This window comes from Panthera tigris, chromosome B2 (assembly GCF_018350195.1).
Source record: "Panthera tigris isolate Pti1 chromosome B2, P.tigris_Pti1_mat1.1, whole genome shotgun sequence".
Classification (NCBI taxonomy): domain Eukaryota; kingdom Metazoa; phylum Chordata; class Mammalia; order Carnivora; family Felidae; genus Panthera; species Panthera tigris.
In genome coordinates, this window is record NC_056664.1 from 74147320 (window position 1) to 74167482 (window position 20163).

General features: G+C 35.2%; 1 protein-coding gene across 15 annotated transcripts in view; it reads right to left on the minus strand.

Moving 5' to 3' along the window:
* UBE3D (ubiquitin protein ligase E3D) overlaps window positions 1-20163 on the minus strand; it is a 240704-nt gene that overhangs the window by 185562 nt on the left and 34979 nt on the right. For all 15 annotated transcript variants that reach the window (XR_006217734.1, XR_006217735.1, XR_006217733.1 and 12 more), the window contains exons 5-8: window positions 19789-19858; window positions 11549-11618; window positions 10456-10564; window positions 7459-7622 (exon numbers count right to left, since the gene is read on the minus strand). Coding sequence is in view for 12 of the 15 variants with exons in the window: in XM_042986728.1 (XP_042842662.1) it covers window positions 7459-7622; window positions 10456-10564; window positions 11549-11618; window positions 19789-19858 (413 nt within the window). In the remaining 3 variants the exon portion in view is untranslated. The remainder of the gene's footprint in view (window positions 1-7458; window positions 7623-10455; window positions 10565-11548; window positions 11619-19788; window positions 19859-20163) is intronic.

A 20163-nucleotide genomic window follows, 5' to 3' on the forward strand; every position in this document is an offset into this window, starting at 1 on the left:
TATTTTCCCAGAGGTATTTGATAACTTTTATGTATTTTTAGGTTAATTTCCTTTTAATGGATTCCTGTTCTAAGAAGCTAAGGCAATGGACTTCTGAAAAAAATCACATTTGTATCCTTCAATTCTGATTTAGAAGATCAGATATGGACATGGTATAAATCAGAAGTTTCCACTGCTGATGTTATGTATTAAGATGCATAAATATTTACTGAATATAGTATAGTAAGCAGTATATTTTGGGGAGTAATCAAAATGCTGACACATTCTAAACTATCAAAGGAATTGTTCTTGAGGAAGAACATACATTTATAGTGACATTTTCACATCTCCTAAAATTTTATGGTGAGGGACTCTACATGATATAATGAAAAACAACTGAATTTGGAATCAGGACAACCTGGCTCAAATTCTGGCTCTATTACCAACTAACAAAGTGACTAATTATTTCTCTTACTGCACCTCAGTTTCCTCATTTATAAAATATAAGACTTGGACATTCACATCTGAAGTTTAAATTCATCCTACTCTACAAAAGGAATGCCCCTAATTAGAGTGCACTGACAACATCACGTTGTGACTTCTATGTGGAGACATAGAAGACATAGAAATGGTTTAATAAAGTGCTTTTTAGGAGTTGGTGACACACTTATCAATTCATTCACTTACTTGCTCATTCACTCATTTTAGCATCATATTCACACACTATCCAAATAAATTCATGTCAAGTGTTCTAGTAGGTTATGTAATTTTTAAGTAACAGGTCTTATATATTCTGCTAGATATAAAATTAGCATAAATTAACATTTGGTTTATGTTTTCATCAATCAAAAAGGACAAAGGCCTCTAAATCTCCTAAAAATCACCTAATTTTATCTCAGGCAATGATAGTCTCTGACACATCAGGTACGAGCACCTCAATTAACCATACTTTAGCAATGATTTTATGAAAGTGACACAGAAAACACAGGGAACAAAGTAAAACTAAATGGAATTACATTAAACTTAAAAACTTTTGTGCATCAAAAGACACAATCAATAGATGCAATAAAAAAAGTGACCTCGGGGCGCCTGGATGCCTTGGTCAGTTAAGCATCTGACTCTTCATATTGGCTCAGGTCATGATCTTGCAGTTGTGAGATAAAGCCCCATGTCGTGCTCTGTGCTAAGCGTGGAGCCTATTTAGGATTCTCTCTGTCCCTCTCTCTCTGCACCCCCCCCCCAACTCTCAAAATAAATAAGTAAAGTTAAAAAATGCCATCTATGGAATGAGAAAAAATATTTGCAGGCCACATGTCAAATAAAGAGTTAATATCAGAATATATTAACTCCAACAATTCAACCACAAAAAAATCAAGTAACCTGATTAAAAAAATGGGTAAAGAACTTGAACAGACATTTCTCCAAAGATATAAAAATGGCCAACAAGTATATGAAAAGATGCTCAATACCACTAATCATCAGAGAAATGCCAATCAAAACCACAATAAGATACCACCTCACAGCCATGTGGACGGCTACTATTAAAAAACCAGAAAACAGGGGCACCTGGCTGACTCAGTCGGTGGAGCATGCAATTCTTGATCTCAGGGTTGTGAGTTCAAGCCCTGTGTTGTGTGTAAATATTACTTAAAAACAAAATCTTAAAAAAAACAAACAAAAAACCAGAAACAGAAAATAATGTGTTGGTAAGAATGTGAAGAAATCAGAACCACTGTTAGTGGGAATGTAAAATGCTGCAACTACCATGGAAAACATTATGGAGGTTCCTCAAAAAATTAAAAACAGAACTACCATTCAATCCAGCAGTCCCATCTCTGGGTATATATCCAAAAGAATTGAAAGCAGGGTCTCCAAGAGATATTTGCACACCAAGGTCACCAGCGCACTGTTCAAAATGCAGAAGAAGCAATCCAAATGTCCACTGAGCGATGAATGGATAATCCAAAAGCGTTCAATGGAATAATACTCAACTTCAAAAAGAAAGGCAATCTTGTTACATGCTACAACATAGATGAACCACCTTTAACGACGTTATGGTAAGTGAAATAAACTAGTCACAAAAAGACAATACTCCATGATTCCACATGTATGAAGTATTTAAAGTGGTCAGTATTATGAACTGAATTGTGTTCTCCACAAATTCACATGTTGAATATGAACACTTAGGGCTCTAACCCCCAATGGGACTGTATTTGGAGACAGGGCCTTTCAAGAAGTACTTAAGTTGACTGAGGTCATAAGAATGGGGCTCTAATCAGATAGAACTGCTGTCCTTATCAGAAGAGGAAGAGAAGCAAGAACTTCTTCCATCTCCACCCCCTCTCATCTTTCTCTTTGTTCTCACAAACAGAAGGGGTCATTCGTGGTGGACACAGTGAGAAGGAGGTTGTCTACAAGCCCATGTGAAAGGCCTTACCAGAAACCATCCTGACGGCACCTTGATCCTGGACTTCTAGTCACCAGAGCCTTTGAGAAAATAAGTTTCTGGTTTTTAAGTCATCCAGTCTTTGGCACTTTGTTATGACAGGCGTAGCAGACTAACACACTCTATTTTATTTTATTTATTTATTTTTTTAAATTTATTTTTTAAAATTATTTTTATTTATTTATTTTATTTTATTTACTTTATTTTCTACTTTATTTTAATACATAAAATAGAATAGTGGTTACCAGGGGCTGGGGGATAGAGGGAGAAAGAATTGTGTAATGGGTATAGAGCTTTCAGCTGCAAAATAAAAAAGCTCTGGCGATCTCATTTTGGAAAATGTGGGAAAATGTGGGAAGATCCACTACCAATAATAGGACTCATGACTTAAAACAATGAAGAGAATTCAATTTAGCTTTTAAAAAAAGCCCACTTCTTTGCACTTAGTGATTACATTCCCTAAATTCTTTTCTCTTATAGACATAAGAACAAAGGACTTAAAACCTATAAAATTCTTCATCATTGTTAATTAAAAATAAATCTATTTTTCACATTTCCCTAAAGAAAATGAGCGAAGTATAACAATAAACATTTATGTTAGGTTTGTACTTATCCTTTTTACTCTAACTAACTTAACATGTGGGATTATAGAGGTTTGGGCTCACGCTGCAGTAAAATTTCTCTTATTTGCTGGCCTAAAAAAAATTTCCAGAAACTAGTGGGCTGTGCCACCCAGAGGGAAAAGGTAGACACAGCTGGGTTTCAGGAGATAATCCACAACAGGGTTTTTCAACGTTGGCACTACTAGCATTTGGGGCTGGATCATTCTTTGTTGTTGAGGCTCTCTGAGGCATTGTAGGATGTTTAAGAGCATCCTAGGCTTTACCTACTAGATTCTAGTAGCCCCTCAAGTTGTGACAACCAAAAATGTCCCAGACATTGCCAAATATCCCCTCAGGGGCAAAATGACTCCCATTCTAGAAAATAGGAGGCCATGGATGAATTGATGATTTAGCACAAACTGCAGAAGTAGTTAAGATAGGGTGGTCCAAAGCTAAAAAGTTAATATTTATGATCTAAATTCTGATATACAAACTAAACAATATAAGTTGTAAGATAATTGTGGGCAAGGGGTACGGGGATAAAAAACAATAGACTTCAAAATGTCAAGAGACATGTGTGTCTATTGCTAGAAAGAAAGAACATTCTAAATATGTTACTTGCCACTTTTTGTGTGTGTCCTCAAGGAACTAAAACCATAGTTACATTTGCTGTTTTCCTCTTTTAGACTGCCATCTGGCAATCCACACTTCCACTAAAAAAAAAAAAAAAATTGCAACCAATTGGACTAAAATAGTTAATGCACCACCCCACATGCCAAAAATATGCCAGGGAATCTACGGTTTGCTCAGTAATGCCCCCAAAGAAAGAAACTAATGTCTCCTAAAAGACAACGTCCTTGAAAGACAAAAGCAAGTAACTAGCAGAATGCTTACCCAACTTGTGAAGTTCCCCTCCTACCTTTGGGGATAAAGAATCAAACAGTAGTAGAAGAAGAAAACAAAAGCAGTTATACACAACAGGCAAACTGAAGTCATCAAACTCATTTATTATATCCCTAAGACATGACATACAAAGTTAAAAAAGGAAAAAAAAAGTCACTAATCAAATACAGAACACAACTGACTATAGTCATTGTATTTCCAGTGTCATGGTAATTTGTTAGGAATGAGCGAAATAATGAGACAGTGCATCGAATCTCTGTCACACAACTCGAAACAGGCAGTGTAAAGATTCTTCACAATAATGAATATAAGGTTCATCACAGTAACTTAGTCTACTACCGCTTCCTTTTTCTTAGCACCCAAAAGTTGTCAAAAGACAAACTGTCACAACCAAACTGGTATATCCTTAGAGTTCTCTTTCACAAATCCATAAAGGCAGTTACCAACAGAGAAACAGCAATTATCAAATATAAAAATAAGCAGAAAACGAGGTACCATTCATTTGACAAATGCTTTGTTAAATGTGACCATAAATTTTATATACTGAGAACTTCTACAAGAACTCACCTAGATGTAGTAAGGAGCAAGACGCACAAGGTCCTGGTTCACAAGGAGTATACATCCTAGCACATGAATTCTAGTGGAATTATCAAACATTTGCAGAAAGTAACACTGTAAAACAAAGTTAGAAACACAAGGAACGTTTTCAAAGAGAGGAGAGTTAACACCCCAAGAAAAGAGTTAACAGAGAGAACAGAAGACTTGAAGTATCATTATTGGTATCACAGATACTGAGAGAACAATTCATTTGTAAGACAGAACAGATTGTGACATAAGAGAACATTTTGAATAAACACATTTAGATACATCTGTGTGAAATCTTAGAAAAACAATGATAAAGAGAAATCCTATAGGTTTTCAGAGAGATAACATATAAGAGATTTTCAGATACTCAAGGATTGACTACAGTCCAACTTTAACAATACATAAAAGAGCGGATTTCATCAAATCAATGAAACAAAGACTAGTAAGTGAAAAACCAAACTGTAAAAAGATACAACTATACAGTACTATTTATAAATATTTTTAAAACATCAAATATTTTTATGAAAATGGACTTATACAATAAAAATATAAAACCCTTATGGCCATGATACGTTAAGAGGGAAGCAAGGGGAGCCTGGGCGGCTCAGTTGGTTAGGCATCCAACTCTTGATTTCAGCTCAGGTCATGATCTTCCAGTTTTGTGAGTTCAGGCTCTGTGTCAGGCTCTGTGCTGACAGTGAGGAGCCTGTTTGGGATTCTCTCTCTTTCTCCCTCTCTCTCTACCCCTCCCCTCTGTCTCTCTCAAAATAAATAAAGTTTAAAAATATATTACAAAAAAAAAAAGAGGGAAGCAAATAGGTCAGGTCAGGGCAGTGGCTTGATACTTCCCTAAGAAGAAACTGCCACCATCACCAGAATCATACATGATCTCAACATAGAGGACAGAGTTCAGGAGACAGGGAGAAAAGAAGAAATGCAAAACCTTATTAAGGAAAAGTCTTTTCTCTTACTGCAGGTAAGAAGGGACTACTATATAACAAATTAGCAATTAAAAAAAAAAAGGAAAGTAAATATAACAATATTAACATCAGGCAAATTGGAATTAAGCGGAAATAGCATCACATAGAAAGACAGCAAAAATCTCTCCTGGATAAAATATGCAATTAGTCAAGTTGTCATGGCACAAACATTTATGTACCTAATAACATACCTTCAAAATATACAATGCAAAAACTGATATCAAAATCAGAAGAAAATAACTTATTCATAATCATAGTATGATTTAACACATCCTTCTCAAAAGTCCACATTTCAAATAAATAAAAAACATAAAAGATTTTAACAAGCTTCACCACATAAATCTATAAAGGCACACACAAACACACACAGAAGTAAATGTAGAATACAAGCAACAAAGAGCTTAAAAGGTAACTATGTATTAGGCCATACACGTGCACACATACATACACACACCAAAGTGCCCAAAACATCAAAGCATAAGCCAGAGTCTCTGATCATACCTCAAAACAACAAAAGGATCTATATCTGACCTGTTTCATTTAGACTGGCATCAGATGGACAAAAATCTAAATGGCAGCTTGGGTGACGTTACAGAAAAATGGGCATTTATAGAAACTTCAGGTAGGAATATAAATTTGCAATGCCTTTTTACAAAGTTAACTAGTATTATCTATCAAAATTTTAAATGTTGTACCATTGCTTCAGCAATTCTACTTCTAGAAATCCCTCATAAAAAAAAGCACACATAATTACAAACCAAATTTGTATAACGACACACAATGAAATGCTACTTATAGCAGCAAAATTGTAATAACCCAAGTATCTATCAACAGAAAAACAGTTAAATTATTTATAGTACACCCATTACATAAAAATGCAAAGCACTGACTTGTAAAGAATCTCCCAAGACACAGTGTTGCTTTCTTTTTAAGTGTAAAAAATACACATGTATCTTCCAAATTATGTTAAGATGAAAAATAAACAGAAAAAGGAATTGAAGAATATACAACATACTTTTTACTTCCAGAAAGGGGCATGATGGAGAACTTTCACATTTTACTTTATGTATGTCTCAACTGTTTAAATATTTCATGATTGGTACTGCTTATATAATCCAAAAAAAAAAAAAGAGCAATTTTTCAAAATTCCGTATTTACTTCCTAGAAAACAACTGGCATCTTTCTGTTCTTAGTACAAATTTGATCAAACCCATTGGAGAGTACAGGACAAGTATAAACTTCAATCTGTTCTCTCTGCCAGGAACACTGCTCTCTCAGATAAAGCTCACTCCTTTACTTCAAGTTTTCCACTTAAATATCGTCTTAGGAAACATCCTTGACTTTTCAACATAAAATAACAACCTCCTACACCCATCCTACTCCTCCCCAACTACTTTACCTTGCTTTGTATTTCAGGAGAGTAATTTAACACCTGTGTTTTGTGATAATAGTACCTACCCCACAGGGTTGTTGTTAGGCTTAAATGAGCTAGAAGCCCTCAGATGAGTGCCTGACTCTTTAGCAGGAGCCACGAGTCACATGGCCACATTGGTCCACGGTTTTATGCCTCTTCTGTTTATGATCTGCCTTCTCCCCATTAGAATGACAATCCCAGGAAGAAAGGACTAGGTTTTTTTCACTATTGCATCCCCAATGCCTGGAAAGTGCTTCTCAGTAAATATTCATAGCTGTTGATGCCTGATTAAGTACTACAGCCATATGCATAGACAGCTGAGATTACAAGAAAAAGACCAATTATTTTCAGTAAAAGCAAGCTTTGTACACATTAGCATGAATCATCTGTAATAATTCAATCTACTTGAAAGCATAACATTTAGCAGTACAACTCCTAGAAGCTTCAAATAGGGAAGTGGCATAGTACCATTTAATTCATTAATTTCTCAACACCAAATGGCAAAAGAAACTAAACAACGTGGAATGAGAAAACAAACACACAACTTACTTTTCATTCCTGCTTTTGACGCATGGCTGGTAGAGGACCTTGACAGCATTCCAGGCAGAACTGGAATCTGCCTTTAAGATGTCTTCCAACAGGGGGAATTTTGTGATACCTCTGGAACTTCCCAAAGATTCAATCACCAAACTGTCTGAGTTTAAAAGCCATAGCTAAGGATACGGAGAGAAAAGTCCAAGTATAAGGATATCATTATCACTCATTATCATATTTCATACCATCACTAAAAAACAAAACACAAAACTGTAAAATACCAGAAAAAATACAGGAGAATCATGTATATAATTTTTAAGCACGGTAAGTCTTTCAAAGTATAACATCTGGTAGAGTCACTGAGATTATAAAAGTTAAAAAAAAGAGAGAGAGACAACCAACTAGGAGAAACTATTTAATAGTATATAACAAAGGTATTATCTATAAGATATACAGCTCCCAGGAAACAATAAGGGGGCAAAAACAGCCCAACAGAAATAAAGGCAAAGAATACAATCAGAATTAACAGAAGAAATAAGTGATAAACATATAAAAATGTTAATATAACTAGTAATAAGGAAATGTGAAAATCATCTGCCACCCTTTTCCACTTATCAGATTTGCAAGTACAACAAGATGGCACCATCCAGTTCAGAAGAGGGGTCTGGAATGCTGGCAGAAGAGTGTTTTGGGATTTGGATGCCTGCCGTTCATTGAGGAGCTCAGCAGGGGTCTGGCTTCAGCCTTACCCCATGGGGAGCTCTGAAGCAAGAATCCCACCCACAAAATCTGTCCCACCTTCAGACAGGAGGCCCCTTCTTTTTGCACAACAGGGTCAAATCAATGTCAGTAGGCAGACCAGAGCAGGGGTGGGAAGAGGTAACTTTCTGAACAAGGTGACAACTGTCACATAAGGGCAAGTCTCTGGAGAAGAGGCAGCTGAGTGCCATTAGCAGTCCACACCTCTCAGCAGCTGGGAAATAGGTGTATCAGCCTGAGTAAAGGGGATCTGGGCGGGGTACCAAGAATGCCTCACTATACGGGATAAATTAATACAGCTTTTCTGGAGGATGATAATTATCAATTTAAAATACACAAATTCTAATACCATATTAGATTAAAAAGGTCTGTTTCTAAAGAAGTGCTAAAATACACATGCGAAGATCACTTTCATTGCCGCACTGTCTTTAACAGCCACACACTGGAATTCTAGACCTTAAAGATGCTGATCTACATTTACACTAACAAGAAACAATCCTTATGATACACTGCTGTGTGAAGTAAACATATTGAAGAAAAATGTTCATCATATGATTCTGGTATGTTTTACAAACAGAAAAGCAGAATGTGAGTGTATGAACACGTAGTCATATATGGATGGGGGGAAATGTTGGAAGTACACATACCAAATTAATAATTTTTACCTTCAAATACTATGATATAGCAAGACAGGAGAGAAGACAAGGTGGAGGACTACCACTGCCACTACATTCTTCACACTGGCTGTTTCAAGAATGTATTACTTTTATAACACAGAAATTTTTTTGAATTTAAATATTATATTAGTAGATTTTATAAGTTCCTATTCCTGAGTTTTAACTTGAAAACCTTACAGTAAAAGAAAATTAAAACTAATTTCAGACTATGGCTATCAGGCATAGTCAGTATTAAGTTCAGTCAAAAAGTATTTTAGTTTTGGTAGAAATTATCTGAGTCAGAGAAGCATGGGGTCCCCATAATGGATGGCCAGCTACGAAGCCACCTAACAACAACCTAACCCCCTGCCTCCTTCTAGCTACCATGTTTCCCTATTAGCTTGTGAGTTCCTTAATGGCAATTTTTGCTCTACCCTGAACACCTAGAACAGTGCCTTTAGAATAAGAAATGTTCAATATATGTTCACTGGTTGAAAAAACAGATATGGAGGCAGAAAAGAGACTTGGGCCTTAAGATTCTCATATATATAAGTGGTCCAAATTCTTGTCTGCAGACCATTATTTCTAACAGCAACAGTATAATAGTAGATGCTTGTGGTACATGAAGGAAAGGATTCCGTTAACTGCAGGGCCTCTTATCCCAAACTTGCCACTCCTTCTCAAACATCAATGTGTTAACAGCAGGATCTCAAAGAGGTATCTGCACCCCTGTGTTCACTGCAGCACCATTTACAGTAGCCAAGATGCGGAAACAATCTAAATGTCCATCAACAGATGAATGGATAAAACAAATGTGCTGCATACATACAATGGGTTACTCAGCCTTAAAAAAGAAGGAAACCTTGTAATATCCAACAACACAGATGAACTTTGAGGATAGTATGCCAAGTAAAATAAGCCAGACACCGAAGGACAGTACTGCCGGATTCCACTTACATGAGGAATCTAAAACAGTCCAACAGATAGAAGCAGAGAGTAGAATGATGGCTGCCAAAGGCTGGAAGGAGGGAGAAATGGAGAGTTGCTAATGAAAAGAGTATAAAGTTAAAGTTAGGCAAGACGAATAAGTACTAGAGATCTGCCTATTATATTGTGCCTATAATTAACAACACTGTTAGCATGCACTTAAAAATCTGTGAAGAGGGTAGATCTCACATGAAGTGTTCTTACCACATACACACATATATATAAAAACAGGAGCAACAGAATATATTTTGAACATAAGAGTATCAAAAAGGAAAAACGGAAAAATCAATAGGGGGAAAAAAGTGACAGAGACAGAACTGTGTTATACTGACCAAGAAAAGTCATTAACAACTTAGAGTGAAAAACTTTATTTTGTGGTGTGAGCAGGTTTCAGGTTTTATTTTTCTCTATATCCCCAGTACCTAGCACATAGAGCCACTTGCTCTTTTGTTATTGAGTTTGGTTTGGGAATTCAATGGATATTACAAATTCAGTATTTGATCCTTTATTTTCTAGACCTGAGAATTAAGAAAAGAGAATGGCAAGACTAAAGAATTTGTGAGACCCTGGATTACCAGGCTACAGAAAGATGGGAGAAATAACATCTTACCAAGATGTACACTTTGCCGTCATGACCTTGAATAGTGAATCTAAAAGTGCTTCTTGCAGTGGAGAGTTCCACCAGACACTGGGCGATAACACTCTGTACAAACTGGGACCTGTTTGAACAGAAATCAATTTTCACAATGTGCCTCTCATAATAACTCTCACTGGCAAGAGGAGCCAAAAATACCCACAGGGTACCTAAAAGGCAGAGGCGTGTGCAGCCAGACTTTTCTATATGCTGCTCATTCCTTCACAGACTGTGCTAATGTGGATTTTAACATATTTTAATGTATTTGTGTTTGCTCCAGTCTTCTTATAGCCTATTCTCCAATCCTTAATACATTTCCCACCCTGAACCTAACTATTCCCTGACTGAATAAAAAAAATACTGTATCAGACATGTTAATATTCCACTTGTGCTACAGCACATCAAAAAATGAGTTAAAAAAGAAGGCGAGAGGTTTCCTCCCAAACATTAGACAGTCATCTACAATGATTTCCATTTGGACCCCCTCAAAAAGTCAGAGCTGAGGTACAGAATCAAAGTATTTACAGGAGGATAAATTTTAAGGTTAAAATCAGATTGCCATAATTTTCAGATATCCATAAATGAATTGAAAGATATGCTATAATTAACTTCTGTTTGCAAACTAAAAAGATTCCAAGAAAGAAAACACTAGTGGATTTAGTGGCTAAGTAACATTTTTAAAAAAAACACAGGAGTTGTTTGAAAACTGACCCATGTTTCACATTTTAAATAAGTCAAATTAAAACAGAAATAATTATTCAAAACCTATTGGTGATTAGGTTGTAAGAACTTGGATATCTGGCAAATAGAAAGAAGCACAAAAAGCTTTCAGAATTTGAAGTGTTAATATAAGCACATTTGTTTATGCCAATTTGTAAGCAAGCCATAAATGAATCCTCAAATCTTGTATATGTGTGGTTTGCTTCAACTGTCTAAAAGCCTTTCTCAAGGGTTTTTATTTTTTCCCCCAATAAGGAGGTATAAATAAAAATGAATTCCCAAATAATCAATTGTACCTATCATTCTCCACATTTAAAATTACAGAATAAACTTAATTTGCTATTTGTACCTTGGTATGATGGGAAAATTTCTTTCAGATGGCTGAATAATTATCTCTGTCTTATAAAACTTGGTGGTTTCTAGAAACAAAAAATAAGAAAATTAAAAATCTTCCCATTGCACGAACATTTTTATTGTGGACATGTTGGTCCCTAATTATGACATACCAAATTGAATATTCAGTATTTATACTGATAAAATTAACATTCAGTAAAACTTTTCCCCAAATGACTTAGTAATTAAGATGAGAAAGCATTGATGACTACAAGGAGAGAGTCCTGAGACTTGAGAGGGCTCGATGTTGTTTCAGCAGGTCATGGCCCAAGTGAACCTGGTGCAAGGACACTCTGTTTACACACACAGAAGGTAGAAAAATCAGTCACATCACAGTCATAGCCCACTTATGTAGAAAGTAGTCATCTAGTTTCCTCGTTTCTATGGAGTAGTCACAAATCTAGGAGTCATTGAAAAAGGCTTTTTCATCATGGTGTCCCAAAGCCCATGCAAAAATGCTGGGAACCTCACATGAGTATTTCCCAGAATCTCACTGAGTCTACTAATGTATAATTTCCAACAAATCTGGTTATCTGATTAGTTTACAGAAAAATTTAAACAGTAAACTAAATATCTTACAGAAATGAATATAAACAAAACCATTCTGAATTTTTTACAAAATCCACGAAAAAAATGTTTATTTTTACCAATAATGAAGGAATACAAATTAAAAGGAGATATTCTTTAGCATCAAATAAATATTTTTAAATGATAAAATGCAGCAATGAGGAAAATATGGAGAAGTGGGTGCACTTATTCACATATTGCTGTCAGAATTGCAAACGATAGATTTCTGGAAAGCCACTTGACAAAGACCTTAAATATATTTTGATACCATCATTAAACATCTGAGAACTTATCTCAAAGAAATATTCATATCTATAAAAATTTATCTGTAAACAAGCTCATTAATTAAACTGAAAATAAGTTGTTTAAAAATTGAAACTGGTTGGGCTAAACAATTATACATTTAAGGAAGAGAATGCTATGCAGGCATTAAAAATGGTGTGCCAAACAATTTTTAATTGTTTTAATAAGATGGAAAAGCATTCTCAGTACATTGTCTGAAAATGTTTTCAATTTTTCAATGTAATACACAAAAAAAGGCAAGAAAATCAATAGATAGTTTAACATATTATTATATAGCTAGAGCCATCATGATGCATTTATCTATTTCTTCTTTAAGTTCAATTTTCACTTTACTATTTTGAAGTCATGTTATTGGATGCAAAAATGAACCTTTTAACATTATGAAGTGAGCCCTTTCATCCCAGCCGCTGTTAAAATATAATTTAATTCTACAATTTTAATCCTACAAGGTATTATTATTATTGCCTTATGCAGTTAGCATCCACTTAATGTCTCCCACATATTTACCACTTTTCTTTACCAAACCTTGAACTTACACCTTCTATCTGGGATCATTTTCTTTTACCTTCTACAGGTAGAATTCTATTCTTCTATAAGTAGAATTTCTTTTAATAAAAAACAAACCAGTAGAAATGAATTATTATAGTGTTTGTCAGAAAATATATTTATCTTTGTCTTCATTCTTTCCTATCAAGACATTTTCATCATGTAAAATCCTAGGTTAACAGTTTTTAACCTTTGTACATATTGACATCCATTCCATTGTCTTCCATCTTCCATTACTATTGTTCCTTTGAGAGTGATCTGTCACTTTTCTTTGTTTTTAAGATGTTCTGGTTTTTGTTTAGTTGTTTGCAGTATCACTCAGATATGTCCAGCTATAGGCTTCTTTTTATTTATCTTACTTGGGCCCCATTTAATTAGAATTCATTGGATCTCCTCAATTTGTAGACTGTTTTCATCACTTTTGTAAAATTCTTAGCAATTATCTCTTCAAATATTGTCCATGCTCCATTCTATTTCTTTCCCTTCCAGAAGTCTGATTAAACATACGCTGTTAAGAGTATGGAGATTCCTCAAAAAGTTAAAAACAGAACTACCCTATGATTCAGCAATTGGACCACTAGGTATTTACTCAAAGAATACAAAAATACTAACTCAAAGGGGCACATGCAACCCAACGTTTATAGCAGCATTATCAACAAAAGCCAAATTATGGAAAGAGCCCCCAAATCAATTGACTGGTGAATGATTACACACACACACACACACACACACACACACACACACACACACACACAATGGAATATTACTCAGCCATAAAAAAGAATGAAATCTTGTCATTTGCAAGGATGTGGATGGAGCTAGAGAGTATTGTGCTAAGCAAAGTCAGTTAGAGAAAGACAAATACCATATGATTTGACTCGTGAATTTAAGAAACAAAACAAATGATCCTAAGGGAAAAAAAGAAAGGAAAACCAAGAAACAGACTCTTAATTATAGAGAACAAACTGATGGTTACCAGAGGAGAGGGGGATGGGCTAAATGAGTGATGGGGATTAAGGAGTGTACCTGCTGTGATGAGCACCAGATATTGTATGTAAGTGCTGAATCATTTAATTGTACACCTGAAAATAGTATTACACTATATGTTAACTGGAATTTAAATAAAAAATAACCAAACAAAACATATGTTAGATCTTCTCAGTGTATGTTTTATGTCTTACTTTCTCCCATATTTTTTGCCTTGTCTCTCTGTGCTGGCTTCCAGATTTTTCTTCTCAATTGTCTATTCATTAATTCTTTCTCTAAGTTGTACCTAATCTGCCATTAAAACCTCCACCAAATTCTAAATTTCAGTTATATATTTTTTAGAAATTCCATTATAGATCTTTACCAAATATGCTTGCTGTTGTCTCCTTTTCCTTTGGATACCTTCAAACCTCTCTTATAAATATAGAAAGCATGAATTGTTCCAGTTTATGTCTGCGAATTCCAGTAACAGAAGTCTGTTTCTCTTGTTCGCTATTTTTGTTAGTTCTTGTTGATGAAAGTCTAGTCTACTTGTATGTTTATTTATCTTTGGTTGTATGGTGAACACTGTACTTGACAAATTATTTGTGGTATTCTGAGTTTTACAATGAAGGTATTTTCCTCCGGACGTGATATGCATTTGATTTGTGGCAGGCACAAGGTGTTATGGCTAGCCCATAGCAGACTAACCAAGTTCAAGACTTGAAATTCCCTAAAGTGCCAAAGGACTGATAGGACCTGTCTGTAATTCCACAGGGCTGTTCCACTTCTGATTCACCTCCACAGTAAGGGTATGGGTCTTTAGGGCCTCCAATTTTTGTGCAGAGAGTACTCTACTAGGTTCCCTTTTTGTGTAGTCTTTAATTTATACCTTTACTTCTCAAAGCAATCAAAATAAAAGTTCTAATTTTAGAGAATTGGCACAATGTATTGAAAAGGTGACTTCAATTTTGTGCTCACTTTTGAGTTTACTTTTGTGGTAATTTATCCACATATTTTCTATTTATCTTGCTCTTCATTTCTTCCTGTGGATTCCAATTACCTTTGCTATCTTTTACTTCAGCTTGAAGAACTTTATCATTTTTTGTAGAAAAGGTCTGCAAGTAATGCATAACTTCCATCTATTTATATGAAAATGCCCTTATTTTGCCTTCATTTTTTGAAGGACAGTTTTGCTTGATATAGAATTGTTAGTTGACAGTTGTTTTTTTTTTTAATGTTTTTCTCCCCACCCCCAGCATTTGAATATCTCATTTTAGTGTCTCCTAGCTGCATATTTCTGTAAAAAGTCAGCCTTAATTGTATCATGAAATCCCTGTAAGAGATGTTTTGTACTTTCAAGATTCTCTCTTCATCTTTGGCTTCTATTAGTTTGACTACAATGTGGCTGGGTGAGGTGGCCTTTGTGTTTACCCTACTTTTCATTGCAATTCTTGGATCTAAAAGTTAATATTTTTCACCAAAGTTGCCAAGACTTCAGCCATTTTTTTCCACAATTTTTTTTCTCCTGACTTATTCTTTTCCTTCTCACCCCGAGACTACATTTACACATCTACCGAAGCACTTCATTTGTCCCACAAATATCTGAGGTCCTGATCATTTTGATTCAGAACTTTTTCTCTCTGTTCTTTGGATAGGTGAATTTCTATTAATATACCTTCAAGTTCAATGAATATATTTTTTCATCTGCCATCTAAAATATGTAGTACAGCTAACCTAGTAAATTTTTTACTTACTGTACTTTTGAGCTCTGTAATTACCAATGATTTTCTCTTTGAAGTTTTCAATTTGTTGAGATTTGCTATTAGTTCACTCAAGAGGTTTTTTTTTTTTAATTCTTTGCCATATTTATAACAGCTACTTCAACATCTTTGTCTACTAAGTCGAATATTTGTGCTTACTCATCACCTGTTTATTGAGTCCTGTTTTTCCTTTGAGTATCAATCACTCTTTTCTGCTTCTTTGCAGGTCTAGTAATTTCTAAATGGAAGTAGGACATTGTATGTAATATACCCGTCACTATCCTGGATTTTGTTTTGTTCTTTCAAGGATTGTTGGCTGATAAGTATAATAGTCAATTAACTAACCTGGGCTCAGACTATGAAATATGTCTCCCCACAGTGTGCAGCCACTAATGTTTCTGCTCAGTTTTATTTTATGTAGCCTGGCTCCCTAGGAAGTATCCACTATACCTTCATAGTTCAGCTGTCAGCAGATTTGGGGAGATGTTTTGCTTAAATACTTCAAGCCATTAAGGTTTTTACCTTCTGCTGCCCAATTGTGTTATCGACTGAGAAATGAAATTAAAGGCATGGGAAAATGTGCACGTCTCCCCAGGCTTTCAATTCTTATTAGATGCTCTGGCATCTATTATGTGCATTTAGCAGTCAGCCAGAACTGTGTGAAAAGCTTATCATCTCAGCCTGTCTTTAGCCTTTTGCTTCCAAAATCTCCCTCTTAAATTTCTAGTTTCTCCTTTGCCTATTGAACTTCATGTTATTATGGCTATAATACCATGGAAATGTTTCCTTTCTTGTTCAACCTTCTGCTTTCCTGTAGTGCATAACTTCTTTTTCATTGGATTAGTTTTCCAAGCACCTTTAGCTAATTCTTCCCATATGATAGAATGGCTTATCTCAAGACTGTTACATGTGGTCATATACATCAAAGAATGTATCAGTTTCATTTTGTAACTGAAAACATGTTTATTGCAATCTTCTCTCCTTTTGTTTCAATCCGGGCTGTTACTCTCTAGGCCTGCTGTGTGTCCCTCACTCTGAGACTCCCTTATCTGTGTTAGATAATGTTTCCCAAAACCAATGTCGTCTCTCTTGAGGTTAAATCCTTAGTTTTGGTGAGATATATCCTATATCACATTCCTAAGGAAAATGTACATTTGAGGTCTATGTGTTATCTTCATACTTGATTGATAGTTTGTGACAGAATTATGGATTTTTTTTTCCTTCTAAATTATGAAGGCATTGCTTCATTGTCTTCTAGCCTTCAACAATGCTGTTAAGAGTTCAATGCCATTCTTGGGGCACCTGGATGGCTCAGTCAGTTGAGTATCCGACTCTTGATTTAGGCTCAGGTCATGATCTCATGGTTCATGGGATCGAGTCCCATGTCGGCTCTGCTGACAGCACGGAACCTGCTTGGGATTCTCTCTTTGCCTCTCTCTCTCTGCCCCTCCCCTGCGCACATGCTCTTTCTCTCTCTCAAAATAAATAAACTAAAAAAAAGAGTTCAATGCCATTCTAATTCCTAATCCTTTGTTCACTACTTGTTTTTTTTTTTTTCCTTTGGAAACTTCTTCCTTGGTATTCAGAAATTACTCAATGATGCAGCTTTGGGTAGCTGCCCTCCCATCCCATTCATCATACTGGACATGTAGTGGGCCCCTTCAGTTGAGAAACTGAAGCCCCAGCTCTGGAAAATAGCCTTGTAATGTGTTTTTAGTATTTCTGTTCTTTGATAATTTCCTAAACTCTGTTGTCTATATTCTTTCTTTCTAGAATTTCTATTAGCTAGATGTTGAATATCCTAAAAGTCTCCATTCATTCATTCATTCATTCAATAAATATTTATTGGGTACCCACTATGTGCCAGATATTGTTTTAATGCTGAGGTTATAGTGAAAAATGAGATAGACAATATCTCTATCCTCAGGAAACTTACATGATGGTTTTTTTCCACAATTCCTTTCCAATCTTCAATATCTGACTTTTGGTTCTGATTTAGGAGATAAGATAGTTCCTTAATTTTATCTTTTAGTCCTTTCATTACTTTTTTTAAGCAGTCACATCTTTAATTCTATATTCTCTGAATTATGGAGACATTATTATTTCATTTCTCTAAGAACACTGTTTTTGTTCAACATTTTCTTCTGTTTTATACATTAATTTGTTTTTCTTGGTGCTTTATTCTGTTTACTTGATTATTTACTTCAGTCTCTTAGTTGGAGGTTTGCTCTAATATTTTTTGATTCTCAGCAATCCATTCATATTTAAGTATAAATAAAAAATACTGACAGGAAACTCTTACATGTAGGTACAAGGCTTGTTGACTGTAGGATGGCTAGATCTAGGCTCATTTTACTGTTGAATGACCCCTAAAAGAGTATCTGCAAATCTCTTCTCTGATTGGTATTCTTTCATTTTCCAAGAAAAGAGTCCTCTAATCTCCTACCTTGAGAGTATAAGCAAGTTGCAAATACAGGAATCTTAGGAGTTTTACAGCTCCATATAAAAATTTTGAATTAACCATCCTTCTTCCAGCCCCTTGTCTCAGACTGCTTTCCCTGTTACCTGTTGCCTCCAAATTCTGACCAGCTCTGAGGCTCTACCGCGAGTACTGGCTCACTCCTCACTCAGATGATCTGCAGACACTGAGACTGCAGCTTCCTCCACACTGCCAAGTGTGTTCCCACACCTCTCAGCTTTACAGTTTCCAAAAATGTCTGCTTATATCTCTTGTTTACATTACTGTCACTTCCTCTCAATTTCTCATGGTCTCTGTGGATATACATATTTTTTATTCCTTAACTGGCATTTTAACTGGGCTTCAGGGACAAGAGAAAAGAATAAAAAATTAAAAAATTGGGGCGCCTGGGTGGCTCAGTTCGTTGAGGGCCAACTACGACTCAGGTCGTGATCTCACGTTCCTTGAGTTCGAGCCCCGTATCAGGATCTCTCCTGACAGCTCAGAGCCGGGAGCCTACTTCAGATTCTGTGTCTCTTTCTCTCTCTGCCCCTCCTCTGCTCATACTCTGTCTCTCTCTTCTTTCTCTAAGATAAATAAAAGTAAAAATTATAAAAAAGATCAATTTGCCTAATTTGACTGGAAGCCTTAAAACTTTCTAAGTTGTTGCTTAAAGGGCTTGCTTTCATTCTCCAAAGTGACATTGGGGATGGCATCCTTTACCACTGCTCATTCTTTCTTTTCTGTTCACTCTGTGCAAGTCAACTACTTACAAGATTCTGATGATTTTAAGAAACAAACAACACTACCATCTGCCTTCTTTAGGTGCACTAGCTTTACTTACATTTCTAATTAATTGTATTAAAAACAATTATTTGTCATCCATAAAGCTAATGCAGCATGTTGTAGCTCTCCAGACATTTTCAAATCCTGGAGCCTGCTTCAGATTCTGTGTCTCCCTCTCTCTCTCTGCTCCCCCCCTGCTCACACTTTGTCTCTCTTTCAAAAATGAATAAACATTAAAAAAAAAATAGTAATGCAATTTAATTATCATGATTTTATTATATTTGAAAGTGATTTAACATAGACTTTATATAAATATAATTATCGGGAAGAGAATAGGAACAGAGCACGAAACTCAGAATATGTTTTCTTCCATTTCAAAAGTTCTCTTTCAACCCCCAGCCCAAAATACAGCCCTAAGGCAGATGGCAGCCAAGAAAACTTCTTCGTCATCTCTAGCAACCAACAATTCTGACTGAGGACTTGTACTGAGAAAAAAGCCCTGATATTCTTTAAGAAAGACCCAAGGACAAACTTCATACTGTAGTTTTATATCCACTAAGAGGATATGAAATATTGAAAATGACCCAACCTAAGTTTAAAACTCAATACTATGTACTTATAAAGGTCAAAATACACAAACTTCTTGGCATATTTGATGATATGTCACTTGATTTCTATTTTAAAAATCATCAATTTTACAACATATATTAGTTATCTATCTTTCACATAGATTTCCTATAAAATCTCCTTCTACTCATTTTTAATAAGGTGGCAATCATTTTGGCTTTTTTATTATGAAATTCTTACCTGATGACATGGTCTCTCCCAACATTACCTTGCAACGCTTACAAATTACTTTGGTATTTGCCTTTGGTTTCTGTAGAACAGAAAAATGTCATTTAAATGTCATTCAGCTTTTCTTAAAAGGAATATATAATTTTAACATAGTCTCTAGAGTATACTTTGAACTTTACATTTTATTTTGCCCTCTACTAAATACTGAGAACACATTTAGCTTGTATGCATAATTCACATGCACAGAGATTTTTTTTTCAGATCTAAAGACAGAATAACGAACACACTGATTTTTCCAAACCTAACCACTTCTTGATAATCTGTTGTAAATAATTTGAAAAAGAAGCACTTTACATTTCTAAAATGTACTTCCAAATACACATTATC